The 21,103-nt window shown below is 35.0% G+C and overlaps 1 protein-coding gene across 1 annotated transcript in view; it reads right to left on the bottom strand.

Annotated features, from left to right (window-relative positions):
- Positions 1-1,891: 1,891 nt before the first annotated feature.
- The window catches only part of Lrp4 (LDL receptor related protein 4), a 36,453-nt gene continuing 17,241 nt past the window's right edge, over positions 1,892-21,103 (bottom strand). Inside the window, exons 13-34 of the mRNA XM_074143874.1 lie at positions 20,732-20,885; positions 20,168-20,377; positions 18,725-18,906; positions 18,220-18,383; positions 17,886-18,020; positions 16,770-17,020; positions 16,416-16,577; positions 16,028-16,249; positions 15,827-15,950; positions 15,602-15,758; positions 15,091-15,253; positions 13,586-13,716; positions 12,943-13,142; positions 11,489-11,792; positions 8,614-8,727; positions 7,868-8,070; positions 7,018-7,233; positions 6,058-6,301; positions 5,658-5,916; positions 5,283-5,457; positions 4,049-4,205; positions 1,892-3,261 (exon numbers count right to left, since the gene is read on the bottom strand). Of these exons, the coding sequence (XP_073999975.1) occupies positions 3,130-3,261; positions 4,049-4,205; positions 5,283-5,457; positions 5,658-5,916; positions 6,058-6,301; positions 7,018-7,233; positions 7,868-8,070; positions 8,614-8,727; positions 11,489-11,792; positions 12,943-13,142; positions 13,586-13,716; positions 15,091-15,253; positions 15,602-15,758; positions 15,827-15,950; positions 16,028-16,249; positions 16,416-16,577; positions 16,770-17,020; positions 17,886-18,020; positions 18,220-18,383; positions 18,725-18,906; positions 20,168-20,377; positions 20,732-20,885 (4,059 nt within the window). The 3' untranslated portion in view covers positions 1,892-3,129. The remainder of the gene's footprint in view (positions 3,262-4,048; positions 4,206-5,282; positions 5,458-5,657; positions 5,917-6,057; positions 6,302-7,017; positions 7,234-7,867; positions 8,071-8,613; positions 8,728-11,488; positions 11,793-12,942; positions 13,143-13,585; positions 13,717-15,090; positions 15,254-15,601; positions 15,759-15,826; positions 15,951-16,027; positions 16,250-16,415; positions 16,578-16,769; positions 17,021-17,885; positions 18,021-18,219; positions 18,384-18,724; positions 18,907-20,167; positions 20,378-20,731; positions 20,886-21,103) is intronic.

Raw genomic sequence — 21,103 nt, 5'->3', positions numbered from 1 at the left:
CTCAATAATTTTCCTTAAACTTCCACTAATATATCTAGAATCCTATTTGAAACCCTTTTGCCCTCTAGTGGGGGGAGGGATGAAACTGCTGCAAAGCACCAGTTTAAAGTTATCTTCCATGCTATCACATTTGCATTTTTGAAAAATATTAAAAGTATTGCTAAAACTTCAATATTAAAACAGATCTCTTGACCAAAATAGAGATTTTCCTAAAGGACTGTAAGCGGGCAATTTCCTCTAAACCAGTCCATGGATTACTTGAAATTTGGGTACAATTCACGCATATAACATTTTTTGGAAAGTTTATTCCATGAAAATTTAGTAAACAAGATTTCCGTGGAAAAGGGGTACATTAGACCATTAGATTATTAAAAAGATTTCTAAAGTGCGACTTCAGTTGAATTGCTTTATCATTTTTATATTACTAGTGATAGTCTAAACGTAATAATGGGCAAAATGACAACATAGCCTTATAGAATATTTAATGTTCTTTCGATTACAGTAATTAAATTTAGCACAGCTCTCACTCCTCAGTAGATAGGGTTAATATTATTCAAAAATACATTGGAAAAAATGTAAACAAAAAAATATTAAAATCTGACTACTCCCTTTGAAAGGATTTAGATTCGGTACCTGATTTGTTTCCCTGAAATTGGATCTTAAATTAGCTTTACAGTCATCTCTCATCAAATGGTCATTTCAATCTGGAACAACCTGTATTATGCAGCTTTTGAAGTCGACTGAATGCGAGCAAACTTGAGTCACTTCACTAAATAGGGAAACAAATTCACGGGAGAAAAGCTTTAAATTAATACGAAGAAATATTGGATACTGAATAACAGACAAGAATTAGATCTGAGCACAATGGCATTCAACTATTTAAGTTTTTGAACCTCACATTGCAACACACAGACTCACGCACAAACAAACCCTTTATTCTTAATAAATTAGCGCCATGTTCCAGTCAGTTCAGTCTCCTTAAAGTTTAAACGTGTCCAAATTTGTTTATTTATTGATTTGTATAAACAGACTGGATTCATTGCCTAGATTTTCAAATTTTAGTTAAAACTGTACGCACTTAACAAAGGTGCCGTGATCAGAGGTATCGGCCGGGGACGACCAATCCGCTTCACAACTGTAGAGAAAAATTGGACAATGTTAACTTGATCTTTTAATGGTGTATACACTCTTTATAGTGATAACTTTATGGTTTTTTAAATGGTTTAGTGCTTTGAATTATTATCTACTTATGATCCTTAAAGGACTTGACACAGAAATTATTTTATTGCAAGTACAGTTCGATGTTTAATATTTCGTTTCCATACCAAATCTCCTGGACAAGCTCGAGTAGTAATATGATTTTAAGATTTATCTATGGACATTTGACTATAGATGTGTATTCCTTTCAGCCTAGGCGAATTTCAGGGCGAATGAGTGGACAGTGATAGAACTGCCAAGTTAATCTGCACAAAACGCCTCTGATACATCTGTACATCCTATTTCTACATTTTGCAACACCATAAAACGTTCTCTCATATACACGTATTTAACACTTTTAAAATACAATTAATGTCTAACATTAACAAATTATTACAAAAATAATAAATTTTTATAAAATACAATAGGGCATTTTAGTCTAAATATTGGTTACATATATATATACATATGTATATATAGCGTCACCACCCCCTTTACATCAATTTAAATAAATTGACAAATCTCTATTTAATATGAAATTGGAACAAGTATTTAATACAATTTCAATTTTAGTCATTTATTAAAGTAACAAAATAAAATTGAGGAGCCTCTTTAAAAATAAATATTTTATAAATAACAATTTATCAAGTCCATAATGGTGATTTAGCAAGTAATTAATATATATTAGTGAGTGTTTTTTTTTTAAATAAAGAGATTAACTGTTTACTTTTTTAAGATTAGTGAATTTCTAGAAATAAAACATTATGACTCCAATGCTAGTTCTATTTTGTAAGATAAATTTTTTGCCCTTATTCAATCATCTCCAGCGAATTTTTCATTCAACTATCATTTGGAAAGTGATTTATCTTAGAAAATTAACTAGTCAATTTCAGACCAAACTCTTTCCTACATGTGATAGATTTAATACTTCGTTTATTTGTAAACATTTTGTTTGCAATAAATGTGTATGCCACACGTAAACATAGTTGCTTTTAATAATTAGTGATGGTCACATAATGAACTGTAAACAAAAGGGCCAATCCGAACAAATGGAACAAACGAACGAAAAACAAATTTCCAGTCAATCAGCCACTTCTCACTAACTACTTAAATGAATTACCATGGTTATTTAACGGTACAAATTGTTTGTAATAATACACTTGCTAGTTCAAATAAAGGTAGAAAAGTTGCGACCTCAGATTATTATTTGGTAACTATCCACGACCCTTCTGGATGATACTTATTGCAACCTTCTTACATAGTATATCAATTAACCTTCAAAGTGCTGCAGGCTTAATTTCTAAAACAAATCTGTTTGCTTGCATCACTCATTATTTTACACTGCGTCCTTCATTTAGAAACAAAGTCTCTACTAATTGTACAATAAAAGTGAGAAATTATAGAATTAATTTTACACTGCTTGCCGATTTAATGTAAATAGCGTATAATATTCTCTCTCAGCTTGTAATAATTTATTCTTATTAATAAAAGTGTTTACCACAATTTCAATAAACACTAGTATGGACTTTTGAGTTCGAACCTCTTTAAATTAGTTCCTAAATTTGTAAACTAATTCATCTCAAATAACGAACTGAAAATAAAAATTGAAATTTATTACAAACTAGATATGAAACTTTTGCTTTGTTCTCGATAACATGAAGATAAACAAAAATGGTCCATCCCTCATGAACCAAAAAATCTTCTGCCAAAATGAAATAATTATTGACTATATAAGTTCGTTTGGTTTAACTAATTTAGATCACAATCAGCACTTTACAAGATATCCCTCATAAAATAATTTAAACAAGTGAAAATGATTTTGAGCCGCTCTGTAACAGGTTAAATAATTTTTGAGACGATATAGAGCGATTGGGGGAAGATTCCCACACTTAAATGCAGAGGAGACATAAATAATGACACAAACAGATTTAGTTAGCAGTTGGATGTGGCTGAAGTTTCCATGGCGATGGAGTTTGTTGGGGTGGGTGAGGGGCAGGGCACCGGAATCAGCGAGACCACTTCCGCACTGCCCAGTTTGTCGCAGTCGGCGCCGAACTGCTCCCCCTGCAAATGCATATCACCAATTCTCCAAGTGTTCTATTACTACATCAACATTAAGGTGCATTTCATTTGCCTGAGGTCAACTTACCACGTTAATTCAACCTGAAAGTGATTGCAACGTTTTTATCTAAGGGCAGCACTATTCCACTCGTTGAATTAGAAATAAATTATTGACGCTACGCCTTAAGTAATGGCCCCCAAAGAATGTATTAAAGCAAAAAGTAATCAAACGTCGGATTAGCCCCGTCAACGCGGCTTCCATCTCTTCCGGTGCTATATGGAGACTTGAGTTTAGAGAAGTACGACCTAACTATTATGAATTGTCAATTATTAATGATGGTTGAATAAGGATTAAACAGATCTTATTGCGTAAATAATTTGAAGATGAAACCAGATATTTTACAGAGTATTGCCATCAGAGGTACTTCTTTATTATTGCCGCCTGCTTTAAGAGATTCAGTTCCATTGCTGGTATTTCATAACAGCCCCCACTCGACCACTGGAATAATACAGAATCGAATCCTAAACCACATGCGACTCAGGCGCTACCATTAGCTAATCCGCACTCAATTACAAATTTAATTGGGTTTTCAGTACTGAATAAAATCAATCGAAAATATGTTTGGGTTTAGAGCGATTAATTATTGTAAGATAATTTATTGCCTAAACATCTCCAAATTTAGAGAGTTTATTTTTCATTCTCTGAGCACGCCAAAAATAAGTCCCAAGTTTAGTAGAGGCAAGTATGTTTAAATTAGTATTTAAAGGCAACTAAATGCACAGTTTATACCTGGGTTTTACCGAAACGCAGTTTTCGCCACAAAAACTGATGCTTCTCCACTGACGGGTTCCCAACATCTGAAGTGGAAGCGTTGTAATTAGGAATAGAAAATGTTAACACTCTTCTTCCTCCAGGATACAAGTACTTCCTATGTCTTCTTCCCCTCCTGCAACGTCCAGGATCAAACAAAACAAAAGTATTTACATTTCTACTCTTCTTGAACAAATCCTTATTAAATTGATCTTCCTATACTTTTGTCTCTCTAAGAGCTGACAACTGGTGAAGTGCGCGGGCTTTGAGAACAAAACCAAATCACGCGTATATTTATTATATTAAAATTTTTAATTAGATCTCAAAAGCATTTTGATCGATGTTCTTAAAAGCAAGGGTTTTTTTCTATTTGAGATCCTAACACCATCTCAGAATAGCAGCGGTTGAGGACCTGAAACTGAAACTGCATTTTTGTTAGTGTCGAAGCATTATTTTACTGGTTTGTTAGTGGTATTTAAAACCTTAGTATGAATCTCAAACTACGAGACTCTGGGACGAATAGAAAAATAAGTAATAGACTTTAAGGAAGATAAACAATATAGATTCTTAAAATTTAGAAGTGAAAATTCACAAATCACATCTAAGGCAGAAACGGACTTTGGCGTGGGAATGCGGGATCCGCCTCACCTCTAAACTCCAGATCCTACATTATTTCCAAGTCACTAAGGCTGGAAACATAGTGGAGCGGCGGGCAAAGCGGCGATGATAGCGAAGAGCAAAGCGGCAAAAACAAAAACTAGAAATAGATAGAGTTGCTCTATCTTCGCTTTGCTCGCCACTATGCGCGGTTCCATATGTTTACTTGTGTTTGATTTCGCCGCTTCGCTCTTCGCTCTTCGCTATCATCGCCGCTTTGCTCGCCGCTCCACTATGTTTCCAGCCTAAGGAAACTGTCAATTTCGCTATTTTTATGATTGCACAGATACCCTTCATAAAGACCTCCAACATACTTTTATTCCTGAACGGATCCAAAACGCTTCCTTTTTTTAAACTTTCGATTTTATTACTCCTGGAAACAGGTATAATAACAGCAACAGGAAATTGATTAGCACAGTTATTAGAATGAGATTTAATAATAATTATTGGCAAGGATTGATAAGAAACATCGCACAATTGTAAGTGCTATTCTTAAATATGTTAGCCCTTTAGTTTGAAAGAGGGCTTATGGCTACGAAAGTGACGTTCCACTGACCTGTTGTAAAAGAAAGCCGTAAAAAAGATCGATGTGAAGATGAGGATGAGCAGAGTGAGCGAGAGTACGGTGTACAGAAGGCCCCTCAGAGAATTGTCTGGCACAGACTCATCTACCATTTCATCTATTTCTTCTAATTCATCCATGTCCGCTATCGGAACCCATCTTGAAGGTTCTGAAATAATTATACCTATTAGAGATCTCCCAATGGCCGCTCTGCCTAATGTAAATAAAATTAATCATTAAAATTATTAAACCTAATTTCGGCTTGAAAAGAAAAAGTCCATTGTTTCGAACAATAATTCATTTTCAAGAAGCTCTATCAACAAGTGTACCTGAATATGAAAGATGAATGTCAAATTCATGAGCACCCACCTAAGGAACAACTGTTGTCTTGCACATCAGGACATGCACAGATGTAACCCCGACGTCCTCTGAACAGGCACAAATGAGTACAATACCCATTTGAAACAGAGCAAGGATTCGAGCCAGTTTGCCTTTCAGAAGAGACAGAGCACATTCCAGTGACCCCCACAATACGACCTCGCAAGGAAGACTGGTCTCGACCTGTGATCGCATCCGCCATCTGTACAGCTTTCTTACCAAAATCTGCCCAGAAGATGTAGTCTCCAAACTGAAATTAATAAATATCCCAATTAAAATTACAAATAAAAAAAAACACGAGAAGCTGGATATTTGTAGCGCATAATTGTGCTGTAGTCAACTTCGAGTCTCACAACTTAAACTCTGTAGGTATTGACAAATAAGTGCTTACAAGTGTAAGTCCAGTAGGGGTGGTTGTCTGCGGAATAAGTAACATCCTGTTCTTGCCGTTCAGTTCAGACACCTCAATCTTACCATTAAAAGTGTCAGACCAGTAAAGCTTATTTTGGTGGTAATCAATTGCCAGACAGTTGGGAAATCCGAGTTCAGTCTTGTGAATTATTTCACGATTAGTGCCATCCATGAGACAACGTTCAATTTTTGGAGTATCGCCCCAGGATGTCCAAAAAATGAAACTGAAACCGAACAAATACATAAATATCAGATATAAATAAAGAGCGTAAATAGGTAATAACAATAGTTATTAGTGACCAGATTGAGAGAGTTCTTTACGCCTCATTAGCGACATAAACGTTCTAAGGCTAAGACGTTTCAATATCTGAAGTACCAAGGAACTATAATAGGTGTTTTCTTTTTCATTTATCACTTTTTACTTTAACGTCTGGCCTAGAATTGTATCGAAAGAAGTCAGATTAACATTGAACCCCCTCCCCCAACTTTGCAGACTCTTCAAACCTCTATGGAAAGGAATGGATTCGTTATGGACATTCAGCCCACTTCGGGTCGAGACTCGCACTCACTTACAGCCAGAGGACTGGTAAGGCAACTATGTGACTTGCATTTCTAAGACACTCTTTCCTCGAACTCCCGCCTTTCTCAAGCCATTCTTCAGAACATGGTTTCTCATATGGATTACAGAATTAACGGAGTTGATAACTAGCATTATACTGACTTGAAACTGTTAGAAGTCTTTCTTTTATTTGCGTTGGAATATAAGGGTACTATTTTCCTGGTATGGAAGGCTCAGGGCCCAGTTTAGGAATGAGAGTGATACCTAGATGAGATGGTTCATTGTTCGACATGACTCATTAGCTTATTTTGAATCTGTGATCTTTAATCAATGAAAGCTTTAATCAAGTTGGAGAAACGCAAAGTCTAAGTTCTACTTTACCCTTTTTGAGGGAAAACTGCTACACTCCTGGGTTCATCCAACGACCTCAACAACACTTTTTTAGAGCTTCCATCAACTTTTGACACCACGAGTTTTGTGATGCCTGTCTCAATCCAATACAAGTTGCGGGCGATCCAATCAACAGCAAGACTTGAAGGGCTGCTCAGGTTGTTAAGGAGGTTCCAAGTGTGGGTCAATGAAGACATATTAACTCCCCTTTAGAAAAACAATACAATTAAAATTAATATTTAATATTTGTAGGAAAGTACTTCAAAACGATATCCTTCCATTTCCAAATGTTGGGTTATCACTGCATTACCATTCGGAGCGGAAATTTCTTATACTTAGTTTTAGTTTTACTTTCATTCACGGTCAGTCCTACTTTTTCGCCCTCGGCTTTTGAAATTTGAAACACTTCTCTTAATGAGCGGATGTTTCTTGCTACCCCATACGTGCAGATTTGATATTACGAAGTCTATTAAAGTGAGAAGAACAGAATGGTTAGGCTAAACAGTAAGAATGCCGCACGATAAAATGCCAAAGAAAATTTTTTTAACCGCTATGCAAGGTAAAAGAGGAAGAGGACGTCCAAGAAGAAGTTGGGCCCAGGATTTGGAAAACGATCTGAATATATTGGGCGCTACAAATTGGAAAAGGAAAGCCGAGTACAGAGAGCAATGGCTTAGTGTTGTCAAGGGAGTCAAGGCCTATCCCGGGCTGTAATGCTGTGCAGTAAGTAACGATAAGTATTTAGATTACAATAAATCACAACCTTGGGTTGCATTACTTTTGTTCAAAATTTTCTCTTTAATAATAATTATGGTTCAAAATTAAATCGTGATAGAATTACCTAATTGAATTTAATTGGTAATCAATGTAATATATACTGTTGAGTTCCCACAGGAAGTCGACAGCCAACGCTTTCTCAATGTTCGGTGTCGGCAATTTGTAGATCCATTTTTCTGGTGTATCCATCGAAATTCTGGCCAAAAATGATTCTGCAGCAATTAATAGATAGCCTTTCGGCTGGACTTGACAAGTTTTCTCATCATCCTGCAAGCAATATTAACTTAGATTAAGTTAACAAATGATCGCATATATCTGCCTTAATAGAACATGACGAGGTTCAAACAAAACAAAGCCCCTATTTGGGAGAGCTCTCAGCTGTGGCAGTTGTATTGGTTTAAAGTAAATGATCATATGTTCATATGTTCAAATGTTCATGACCTCAACTTGGAAAATTATGGTTACTTTAGTACTAAAGAAACTTTTGACACATTCACTTCGAATTCTGCACCAAAGCTGATTTTAAGAATGAGCTGTTTTTAGAACATGCCTTGATAAATAAGAGTCAAAACTAAGGGAAGAATCTAACCGTCTTAGATTTCACTAAACTAAATAGGTACTAGAAAAAACCCATATTTGATTATCATGAAATTATTATTAGAAAGCCCATATAGATATATTATTGGCGGCCATGGAAGCTGCAATATAGGTTATTTCGAACTTATTTTGGCTCTTCCATAATTCTGACCAATGATTTGGGAGTTTTATATTAAATCACCCTCGGTGAAAGATTTGTGATATGGAACTGACCATTAGTGTGATTCCGGTTGGGCATGCGCATGCGAAACCCTTGGGTGTCCTCAAGCAAAGATGGCTGCACGCTCCATTCTCAGGCCCGCAAACATTTGATATGGCAGGCTGCTTCTGCAAACAGCAAAACAATCGTTGGTATCCACAATTTCACTGCTTTAAGTTTACTGTATTAAAACTGTCCGGTAGGACAGTTGTATAAGGGTTGATCATCAAAAACTGCACGAAAAAGCGTAACGTTCAAAAACACCCAACTTTGACAATTTTTTTCTTTTTTTCTATAAAAGATAAAATTCCCAAATTTTCTTTATAATATAGGGCAAACCCTCCTTTATAACTGTAAACTGTTTTTGCAACAACATAGATTTGATAGACTTTGAGAAAAAAAGATGCTGAAAATGAGCAAAAACGGCATTTTCAAAAAATGATCTTGTTCTTGTTGTTATTGTTGTTGTTGTTACCTTTTTTGTAAAGAACATAGGGCCTAAACGCGTGAACCGATTTTCATGAATGAGGTGTCATTCGATTCGGAATTTTATGTAGATGTGCCTTTTGGGGGTCTCGACGCTGTACATCGAATGGGAGAGGAGTTAGCCCCCTTTATGTAAGGCCCCCTCCAAAATTATTATTACTAATTACTCTGTAAATCTTGGCCCGATTTTGAAAAAAAAAGGTAGGATGATAGAGTTAGGGCTCCTCTACGTAACATTAAAGCGACGATCAGCTCTTACACTTGTTAAGTGAAAGTATAGCAATCGTTTCAAATTATCGACACGAGAACCGATTGTCATGAATGAAGTGTCATTCGAATCGAAATTTTGTACAGATTTGCACTTTAAAAGTCTGAACGCTGTGCCTCATAAAGAGGGGAGTTTGCCCCACCCAAGTAAGGCCCCTTCTAAAACTATTATTACCAATATTTCTATAACGCTTAGTCCGATTTTGATAAAATTCAGCTCGAAGAAGTGGTTAAAGCTCCTCTACGTGGCTGTGAAGTGCCATCATGCTCTTACACCTACTAAGAGGAAGTACTGCAATCGTTAAAATTATCAATGAGTGAACCGATTTACATCAATGAATTGTCGTTCGATTAAAAAATCTTTGCCTCTTTGCCTAGAAGTACTGCAATCGCAGTTTATTTTTCTTACTTCTCTTAAGAGGAAGTACTGAAAACGCAGTTTAATTTTGCTATTTACGTACAAATACCTTCCTATGTTATTCAAAACGCTTTTTTAAAAAAAATTGTTATTGAGCATGGTTTGGGGGACCGCAACTATAATCATTCTTTAAAAAGATCTCTCCAGTGGTAGTTACAGTTCCGACTTAACACCTTATTAGGTTATAATGATAGAATTGCTTATTCCAAATTTAAAAAAATCTGTAAAGCAGATATGTAACTTTGCAAAATAGACAAAAAGGAAAATCTATCCAAAAGGTACAAAAATCTCCTTAACAAAAACTTACAGTTTAAAATGTTAAGTATAAGGGTTGATTAAACGCCAAAAGGTACACAAATCAGCAAGTACCTAACTTCTTTATTCATTAATATTTAAGTAATTTTACTGCATTAATATTCATTAATATTTTTTAGAATTTATTAGATGTCACAGACCCTTATGCTGGCCACTTCATTTATAATATTTTTTTCTTATAATTATGATAAATCATATACACGTACATGCATGTTAAAGTAGAAAAATACAAAGTTAGAGTCGGCTACTGTCTTGAATTCGTCTTACCGAAATATTCGTGAGCACAAATAACACACAGTTATTTTTAATTTTTTATAACGTTTTTCTTTTTAACCTGTAATTAACAGTTTGATTATTATAAATAACTAGATATTACAGTCAATCTACAGTGCTACTTGAACATATATTTTGTAGACGAAAATGGCCAGCATATGGGGTCTGTGACATCTAATAAATTCTAAAAAATATTAATGAATATTAATGCAGTAAAATTACGTAAATATTAATGAATTAATGAAGTTAGGTACTTGCTGATTTGTGTACCTTTTGGCGTTTAATCAACCCTTATACTTAACATTTTAAACTGTAAGTTTTTGTTAAGGAGTATCATTAGACTTCTTTATTGGCATTGAATTTTGATTCGACATTCCATTTTTTTTATTTCTATTTTTGAGCTTTTCTTCTATTTTGCAATTTTTAATGGACTTAAATGCATTTCTATATTTTTTATTACAGATTGCAAAAACTATTATAAAAAAGAAACAAGTATTTAAAATGTTTAAGCTCTAAAATTAAACTTTAGATTTCACTCAGTTCTCGCACTAGTTTTTTTTATTATTTAATTACATTAATTTTAAGTTAATTGCTTAATTCACTTTTGGTCAAAGACAAAATGTAAATTCTAAATTGTGCTTTGTTTATTCGTGGCACGTAATCCAAAATGACTATTCTGACAGAAGATCCACTTGAATGCTGAAATTTAGTTACAAAAACAAAGGAAATGGAAAAGAAAAAATATTAAAATCATGGAAAACTCCTTCTGGGCAGACGTCTTGGAGCGAGACACGAAATGCTCCCCTATATATACATAATCCCCCTGAGATAAGCTGTTAATGCTCACGTCGTAACCTGCAAAGCCGTTTCCTAAAGTGAAGGATTCAGTAGAAACATTGGCGACAAAATTAGCAGAAATTTCTCACCTAAACAGCAGGTATTCCACCCACTCTTCCGGAGCACAAAAACTAGGAATTTCAAAAACTTTTTACAGTAATTTGATATCAAATATTCACCTACATGTTGTACATTGAAGTCGCACAGTAGACTTCGAAGTAATAGGTGACCTCCTTGCAGACAGACAAATTGCAAATAAAATACTTTGGTAAAATTATTGGAATATTACTAACATTAGAGACTGTTTTAATGTCCATTGGTCCACGTATGTTCTTCACCATGTAGATATGGTTCGAACCATCTTTCTCGGCCCGATGTACTGCGTTGTTCTTCCAGTCTGTCCAGTAGATATGGTTGTCCAACACCACTAGGGCATAAGGATGAGACAAATTCTTCAAAATTATAATCCGATCGGTAGTGGGGTCCGCGAGCGACGCACTCTCTATGGTGCCCAGTTTGGCGTCAGTCCAAAACATTCTGCCATTATCAATAGCTATACCGTTCGGCCATTCCAATCTTTCCGATATTAAAGTCATCCTGGAAATTAAAAAAAAAAAAAACATTCAAAAAACTATTCTGGTTTGATTTTCACACCTAAAGTTTTCACACCTAAAGTTTTCACACCTAAAGTTTTCATTTAGATTTAAGTAAAAAAAAATGACTTTCTAATTTATTTTCATAATAACTTACGAATTTCAAGCCAATTTTGAAAAACACTTTGGGATTAGTTTTATGCGGCCATTTTTTTTCATAACCCAACATTTCAGTGTGACTACGCCCAAAATGGGTTGAAAAGGCTTGACCACAATTTCCTTCTACATTTGCTGATGCAGGTAAAACACAATGAGCCCAATAGTATATCCGAACTATTAATTTTTAAGCGTCACCAATTGATTTTTTAACTGCTTTAAGTGATGGAAAGCTTTTAGAGAGTCTGTAAAAAAATTGTTTTCACTTCCCGTTTCAACTCCTAAGACACATCATTACTCCCAGGAACTCCTTCCGCTAACCTTTCCCTTCAGCCGCTAAAACTTCACATTCAGTACCTCCCTAAAATTCTCTTCGCTAGACCTATGTTTGATTACTTTTGGTAAAATAGATAATTAGTCCAACTTTATTTTATATCTTTACAGAAAGAATGAACCTATTTCAGTAATTTTTTTGTTATTTTGGCCAAGCTTTAGACCCAGAGTCTAGGTCATCTTCAGGACTTACGCTATTCTTTTTACATTATTATATAAAAGATTGGTAAGTCTTCTGTCCTGTCGGGCAGAGATTCCCTGGAGAATGACTCCTAGGATGTCTGTAAACTTGGTATATATCTTAAGATTTGTTCACCATTTCCCTAGAAAAGATTGTTTAAGGGTAGTCCCCGGTGAGGTAGACTTCCCGTTGAGTTTGGATTTCAATGTACGACTTACCAACTGTATGGTGATGTTAATAATTCAATATCACGGAAGATAAAAAAAAAACTGTTATTATGCTGAGAACAGCATTAAGGCCGCTCATATGTGTCCACACCAGTTATTATTCTTAGGAATTTGGCGCTTTTTTTTTTTTTCTTCTTCTTCTAGTAGCCAACACTCAATTGCCATTCGTATAAAACAATTATTATTATCTAATAATTCACAATTATACACTTGCTAATAGAAATATGGAATATCTAAAAGTAATGATAATTGATAACCTGTTATTGCCGTCCATATTTGCTTGCTCTATCCTGGGCTGACTGCCCCAATCGGTCCAGAGCAGAACTCCTAGTTGGTAATCCAGGGTAATGGCTCTAGGATTGTCCAAGTGATTCCAGACGAGTACTTTACGCAGGTCATCACAGTCAGACAGGTCACAAACTTGAATGTTATTGTTACCGGCGTCCGTCCAATACAACTGTAAAACAGACCTTTACACCAAATAGTTCAAGTAATTTAGTAAGATGTAGGCTAAAGAGGCTAATTCACAATACTGGTCAATTATGTGCTTTTTAAATCTCTGTCCTTCTCCCGGCCAAGTTGGTCTGCATCAGTTGAAGAACACAGTCTTTATTTTCTACTTTAAAACCATGAAGTTTAATGCAAAGTACTTTCAAATTGGTCCAAATTTGATCAAGAATATGGAACAATTTCTTATTATTATTGAGCCTGCGTATCCGAAAGAACCAAAATCGAAAGTTGATTCTAAAAAGGGCTGTCATAAAAGTATTGTCTCTTAAATATTGATCTAGTTGGTCCAAGAAAGCCAGTAAATGTTCAATTGAAAACTTTTAATTTATTTACTGCGATGAAAAAAAAAAAAGATTTGGTTAAGTTTGCAGTTAAGTCGGATGAATGCACCTTTCTTCCAACGCTGTCGACGACAAGTCCATCTGCCATCTCCAGACCGTCTGAAACTACCATGGCCACTCCAAAATTTAAATCTGCTTTTTGTATGACTCCTTGCCCAGTATCAGACCAGTAAATCTCACCTAGAAACAATATATTAAATAAACAGCGAGCAATGCAACATCTTCTAAATGGTAAAATTACAGCTACCATTATCCCGTTTACATTGGGGACCCAGGTTTCTAAAATTACATCCTAGCTCCCAGTGAGCCACCACAGTTTCCTCTTTCGTTTTAGTTATTTTCTATTTTACATCATTAGATGGTTGTTTAGTCATGAATTTATAAATGTTATAAAAAAGAAATAACAAAAAATAACACTCATGGAGGTTATTCCCAACATAGATACGATGTTTATTGGGAATAATGTGGATGAGACAATTTCGCATTTTATTTATTTACTACGATAGAAATACATCGTTACAATGTTGGAGTTGTCAATCAATATTAAATAACATAAAATTAAAAATTCTTATTAATTATTAATTAATCAATAGAGGGTATCAAACAGAAAGGGGAAAAAAATATGCATGAAACAAATCAAAAAATTAAAAGATAAGTTACTTATTGTGAATGTTGCAAAGTTCATACTAAGAGATAATAATAGTGTAATATGTACTGTGTTTCTTAAACTATCGGTCCCCCAAGGGGTTGCGAGAGAATTTTTGGCCGTCGCGGAAATATATTGTGAACTAATAAATTAATTCACTTAGTAACATTTTAGTAACATGTAAATAGAAAAAACAAGTTGATTTGGTTTACTTCAGTAACTCGCAAGAGTTCAGCAAATATGGGGATGTATGTTGTAGTGATCCTATCAAAGATACTAAGCAAATGAAGTATAAGTTTGTTGTTATGTGGCAGTGCACTTTTCAATGGAGTTTAGGTTTCGCCCAATTGCACGGTGTCTATTAATCTTTCAAATACATGGTAAATGTTAATGGCTATAAAGTTCTACGTTTCATACAAATTAAAAACATCCTTACTTATTTACGATTTATTTTAGTTGAATTTGTACTCTAAAATGGATAAGTGGCTAAATCAAGCTAAGAAATGTGAATCCGAAAAAGAAGAAACCAAAGCGGCTTCGAGTACATCGGAAAATATGTTGAAAATACAAGAAAAGAGCTCGATTCGTCCAGAAAAAGAAGATACAATGAATCATTCAATGAATGGACTGCAATACGGGTTCACTTTTAATAATTGTCACGATAAACAGCAACCGCCTAGTTTAATCTGTAACGAAACTTTGGCTAATTGTAGGCTAATGTAGCGTTATTAGTACAGAAAAACCTTTTCTGGTCAATATTTAGGATCAAAAAGAGCTTTCTGCCAAAATTCACAACAACGAACAACTTGTTACTTGTTTGTTAGTTTCTTATACCGTTAGAAATTGTATAGATGAATTTTAAATATTACTGTCTTTACTAGAAGGTTAAGATTAATATGAATACTAACCAGTGAGGTGGTCTACGTCCACTGCGACTGCTTTTTCCAGAGGCGGCAAAGGAAGCACTACATCCATGGTGTAGGGCACATCGAGTGCTACCTGCAGGATCTCCTTACGATGAGCCAGCACTAACCAACACTCTGGAGACCGTTCACAAGTTTTTTTGTCCTCCTGTATCATTTTCAAGATGAATGTGTTACCATTTCCACCAAGTATGTTCATATATTTCTATATGGATCGGAATTAAAACTTGGTCTTTAAAAATAAAATAAAAATAGTTGGCTTAGAAAAGAAAAGTTGAGATTTATGAAGTGGAAACTGTGATATCCGAGAGGAAAGCTTTGACGCGGCTAGCCGGACTTCCGGTTTTTTAACCAGATTTTTCCGGTAGAAGAAATCTGGAAGTTGAAAGATAATGACTAACCTATTCTGATTTCCACGGCGAAATATTAATCACCACTTTAAGGAAACCAAAGAGTAACATATTAAATACAGAGAAGCTAAGAGCTAGAAAATGACCTTCAGTTTGATTCCTATTGGGCACGCACACACTTCAGCTGCAGGTGACAAAACACATAGATGGCTACAGCCTCCATTGTCCACTGCACATTTTGAAATGTAAGCTTCTTTTTCATGATCCATTATTTGCAAATCCATCAATCCAGGCAAGCTCGTTCTAAAATAAATTAATTATCAATATATTTTTAAGAACAACTTTATTAATTTCTTGTAAGATTTATTTACCTCACGATAGATAAGTTTTGACCATTAATTTTATTGGCAGAATTTATGGTATTTGAAAGGGTATCAGTCCAGATCACTTTCTCTTGAAATACTACCAACCCATAGGGATGCGATAAGTCGCTTACTGGAAAGAAAACGACATACGATGAAATTATGGAATCAAAGGCTAATTAACTAATTTAGCGAGCGATTTGCACTAACACAATGTATTCCTGTCCGTGCCGTCCAGTTTTACAAACTGAATACTATTTGTGCCGGAGTCCGCCCAGTAGAGTCTAAACGAGGAATGGTCAATGAAGAGTCCGTTAGGTCGAACCAAATTGGTGGTCAGGAAGACACTTCTATTTCCCCCGTGCATTCCTGCTCGCTCTATTTTCCCTTGTCCATCTGTTGCGCCCCAGTCACTCCAGTACATGTACCCGTCTAGAAAGAAACATTAAAAGCATTAATAAATAAAAGAAAATGAAAGTAAATAATATACTAATTAAATTTAATAAAACTGTAATATAACTAATTAAAATTGAAATACAATAATTAATTACCATGTCATTCGATTGAACTGAACTAAATTAAATCTAAATTAACTTACTAAGTGGATCCAGACTAAGTTCTCTTGGTCGTTCTAGGCCATCCCAAATCAAGAGTGACCTCATACTTCCATCAAGATTGGACACTTCTATTCTCTTGGTTCCAGAATCGACCCAGTAAAGTTTGTTTGTCACCCAATCGACAGATAACCCGTTAGGGCTTTCTGTAAAAAATGTTTTTTTTACAGTAAAAACCTAGTACAAAAGTACAAACATTGATACAGTAAAAACTTGCCAGTCAGTAAAAATAAACAACTCTGGCTAAGATGTTGCAAGGCAGTGAATACTTAGGTTTGTGAATGAATAGATACAACTAAACTAGATATTAACATAGGTAAGCTTGCAATGCATCATACCTAGATTACTGTCAATTACTACCGACTGATCTGAACCGTTCACCCTGGCTCTCGAAACACTCTTGGTTTCTGAATCAGCCCAGTAAATGGAATTTGAGCTGGAATCCCAAGTAAGTGCCACAGCTGATCTTATACCATCCACAGGTATAACTACGTCATAAGTAGCAGTTCCTTCTTGCAGCGATCGCAGCCTTAGATCTTTCTTGCGGGCGAACAAAAGCATATGATCAGGAGTCTTGTCACATGTTCGGCTGCAAATTAATTCCTTGTATTAATCTATTATTTCCTGAATTTGTTAAGATAATAATTATTCAGATTAAAATTTAGACTGTTATAAGGTAAATAAATACAAATTATTTCCAGTGAATTTGTTTCAAGCTATTTCTGAGGCAATTAGGGTCATTGTCATAAATAATCAAGTGAAAAACCAGAGTGGACACTGAAACGCCGCACAAACAACAAGTATGGTTTGCTGTGGTTGTAATTTTTTATTGAACATATTTTTTAATTAAACAATTTAGTTACGTAAAGAATTTTGTTAATTATGTGTTACCGAATGCGGAGTATTGTATGAGATGGCGTGATAAGGAATCTGATAATTATCTTGGGCGTATTGCTATGGACGTAAAGGTATTCCTATGGCTGCGAATGAACTCAGTTATCAAGGCATCTATAATTTGATTGTTGTACCAATTGACGTGTTGCAGTTATTAGGCTACGTAGTACTATAATTATTGATTATCAAGGCAAGGTTACAATTCTTTGGACAAAAGTTGACATTTTCATTCTACCTGGAACAAAGAGAACTTGGGTGTCTGTTAAGTAGAAAAACTACATTCAGCTTCTTTTGTTGGAATATTCATCTGCGTACATGTCTTGTTCTATTTGCACAAAGTGAACCCAAAAATATTTTAAATAAGGCCAGCGACATGTAGCGCTCCCTTTTTTTAATCCCTCAATTGCCCGACAAGCTGATGTAATATAAACCATTGTTTGTATTGCTCTTCTTTTTTTATGAATGCTCTGGTATTCGAAATTCTTAGTTTATTGCTAGGAACGCCATCGAAGGCCTTTTTCATGTCTATAAGGAATAGTACTAAATTCACTAAGACTCACTTGTTTTTTGTCAGCTTCAGGCCCAGAGGACAGATACACTGAAAACTAAGAGAGTTGGGCAGACACAGATGAGAGCATCCGCCGTTGTCAGAGCCGCAATGATTTGTATAGTTTGGTTGTCTTTGAGGATGATAACTGCAAAATTTAGATTAATCTACAATTAAATGCAATCAATATACCTAAAACGTTAAATTTTTGGAATATTTTATAAGATGTACATCGCTTCAGATATGATTTACTAATCATAAAAGAAACAAATTTGTGAATGTTGCAAGAAAATAATAAAGAAAATGGTTGAAAACTATGTCTAGCACATTATTTTCTAAAAAGGTACCTATGAATGTCCATCGGGAAGTGCAAGCCACTGTGGATGGTTCTAAATCCAGAACCTGTTGCTTTATTTGCAGTGGATATACTTTTTGTATGCCAATCGGTCCAATATATTGCGTCTTCGAATAAAGTGACTGCAAATGGATGCGGCAAACCTTTCGTTATCACCTAAAAAAATTATTCTTTCTAAACTCTGTTTTTTAAATTGAACAAACAGAATATACAGAAAACTAAAAATTCTCCATATTTTTATAATCGTGAGTGATGCAGCACTTGCGGTCATTCACAAAAGTTCCATACTCCAAGATCAGCGCCATTCGATATATATTTTCTGAGTTAATAAATGCAATATTTTGTTCTTTGCTTCTTTCCAAAGAAAACCATCCTAAAGAAGAACTAACTATCTTTAAAGTGTGGATAGTATTAGACAAGATTAAAGCATTTTAGCTTTACCTCATGACACTAAATATTTTATTCAGTGTTTTAATAAATTGATATTCTAGACTTACCTTCTTCCTGTCGCCGCCATCAAATCTACTGCACTCTATTACGTGGTGTTTGGCATCGGACCAATATATCCTACTTCCGGTGTAGTCTATGGTCAACCCATTCGGCCACTGAACTGAGTCGCCAATCACAATCCTTCTGTTCGAACCATCCACCTCGCAGCGTTCGATTTTTGGCTTCGGACCTGCAATTGTTCAATCCAATTTGGTTGTTGTTATATCCTTCTTTTTAAAAACAAGTATTGTTTAAAAGTGCATGCATATTAATAATTAATACACTAAGGAGCTTTGTACTTAATTTATTATACATATAATTCTGTCGAATTCGAAAGATGGAGCAGAGGATTCATTCATACTCTTTCAGTTCTTTACCTACTCGCGACAAAATTAGGTGCTGTGCTCTAAATGAAATATGGAAAACTTCAGTTATATTCGTGTGAGTGTTCATACCATAGTTTTATACAAAATTGATACGCTAACCGATACATCAGTTCGAATATCATTTTGCTGAATATCCACGGTTACGACAGAAGGCCTTCGGCATCCATAATTAACAGCTGAAACCGGCTAGAAGGCTCACTTAAGTTATGAAAAATTAAAATCTCTAACCAAACTATCTATTTGATCCATTTGTCTATTCTTAAATTTTCTTGAAGGAAATCCGACGCCAAATGCACGCGCGCCACTTTCTGAACACTTTCTCAAACATTTAGGCCAGAAAATATTTTGATCTTTTCTCTTGGTCTGTTTGGTTACAAGGGATCAATCCCGCTTTGACAATTGCAGCCACTTTGTATACATATTATTAACATATATGGGCACTTTATATAACATGTATGGGTAGGCAGTTCTTGTTCATAAATGTTCAAGTTTGCAAGAAGTTCCTCGTCGTTTTATCTCTTTTTTAAACGGGATAACGGGAATCTTTATTTAGTGAAGCGCCAGATCAGTATAAATATTAGCTTACTTATTGGGAGTAATCCTAATTGGCCTAGAGAGTGCCAATATGTTGGATAGCGCTAAAGGAGCTTGGTATCCTTCAAATAACACATACATTTTTAAAAAGTTTCAACACCTTAGAAAAACTTTTAGAAAAGTTACTTTGTTACCGAAGTTACCTTATTGTTTAAGAAATGCGCTTCTCGCGATAGAGTTAATATAAATAAGTTTACCTATGTTGGAGCAGAATGAACGCTCCATAAGGATATAGCATTAAATATAGTCTTACATTACAACGGGCTAACAATGTTTCAAGAAATGATTGGAAAAGACTTTTTAATCGATATGGAAGCCGAATAAATTTTGGGTAATATCGTACATGTTTAGTTTCCAGCTGGACGGAAAGAAAATGGACTAATTTTCTTAGAGGCTGCAAATAAAGAAAATTAAATATTTTAAAACGTTAGATGGCTAAATGATGTTACAAAGCTGAATGAAATAAATTACCCCAATCAGTCCAAAAGAGCAGTGTTTCTCCAGGATGCACAGCAATTGCTCGGGGCTTCTCTAAGTCGTACGAAACCAAGACATGGCGAATATTACCATCAAGGCTGGATACTTCAACCCTACGAGTGCCGGAGTCTGTCCAAAATAACAGATCATGAATCCAGTCTACAGCGATCCCTCCAGGAGAATTAAGTCCCCATCGAGTGACATCTACAAAAGTGACTAATTAGATCAAGTGCAAATTTACAGGATCACCGCTGCTATAAGAAGCTATAGGAAGTCTTTCTGTCTGTTCCTCTAACTAAGTCTAAACTTAAAAATAAAAAATTAAAAAATCCGAATAATTGCACCTTCTTCATGATATTAATTTTTAAATCTCAGTTTCCTTTTTTTCTATCAGCAACTAAACTGTGGTCTATTATGTTTCACAATCTGGGATGTTGCCCAGTTAAAAGAAATTCACATTAAATAGTTCCTAATTTTCTACTTGTACCTGGGAATTATAACTGAAAGGAGAGTTAAAAGTAAATAATGACCAAGGTGATTCTACAAAAGAGTAGGTACCTGTGACGTTGGTGCCGTTCGTACGAGCACTTTGGATCACATCCATGGATACATCTGACCAAAATATTAGACTTTTAGAATAATGGTAATCCAGGGCGATGGCGTTATGTAATCCTTTCAGTATGGCCGTGTATTTTACACTATTCAAACTGACCTAGAATGTACATAGTTATCAATAGTCTTGTAAACTAAAGAAATAATTTCAATAAGAAGTCTTGTTTTTGCTATTTCAATTAACAATTCTAACAAAATGACTTTGTAAAAAACATAGTAACTAAACCTAGGAACATCGAGTTTAAGTCCAGCCGTTCACAGCCTACGGCTTTCTCTCTTCTGGGCCTCTACAATTAATGCTCAATGCAACAGAGAACC

This window comes from Rhodnius prolixus, unplaced genomic scaffold (genome assembly GCF_049639745.1).
Source record: "Rhodnius prolixus isolate KJV_2025 unplaced genomic scaffold, Rpr scaffold_18, whole genome shotgun sequence".
Classification (NCBI taxonomy): domain Eukaryota; kingdom Metazoa; phylum Arthropoda; class Insecta; order Hemiptera; family Reduviidae; genus Rhodnius; species Rhodnius prolixus.
The sequence above is the reverse complement of the archived record's forward strand: the minus strand, read 5'-3'. Positions and strand labels throughout refer to the sequence as shown.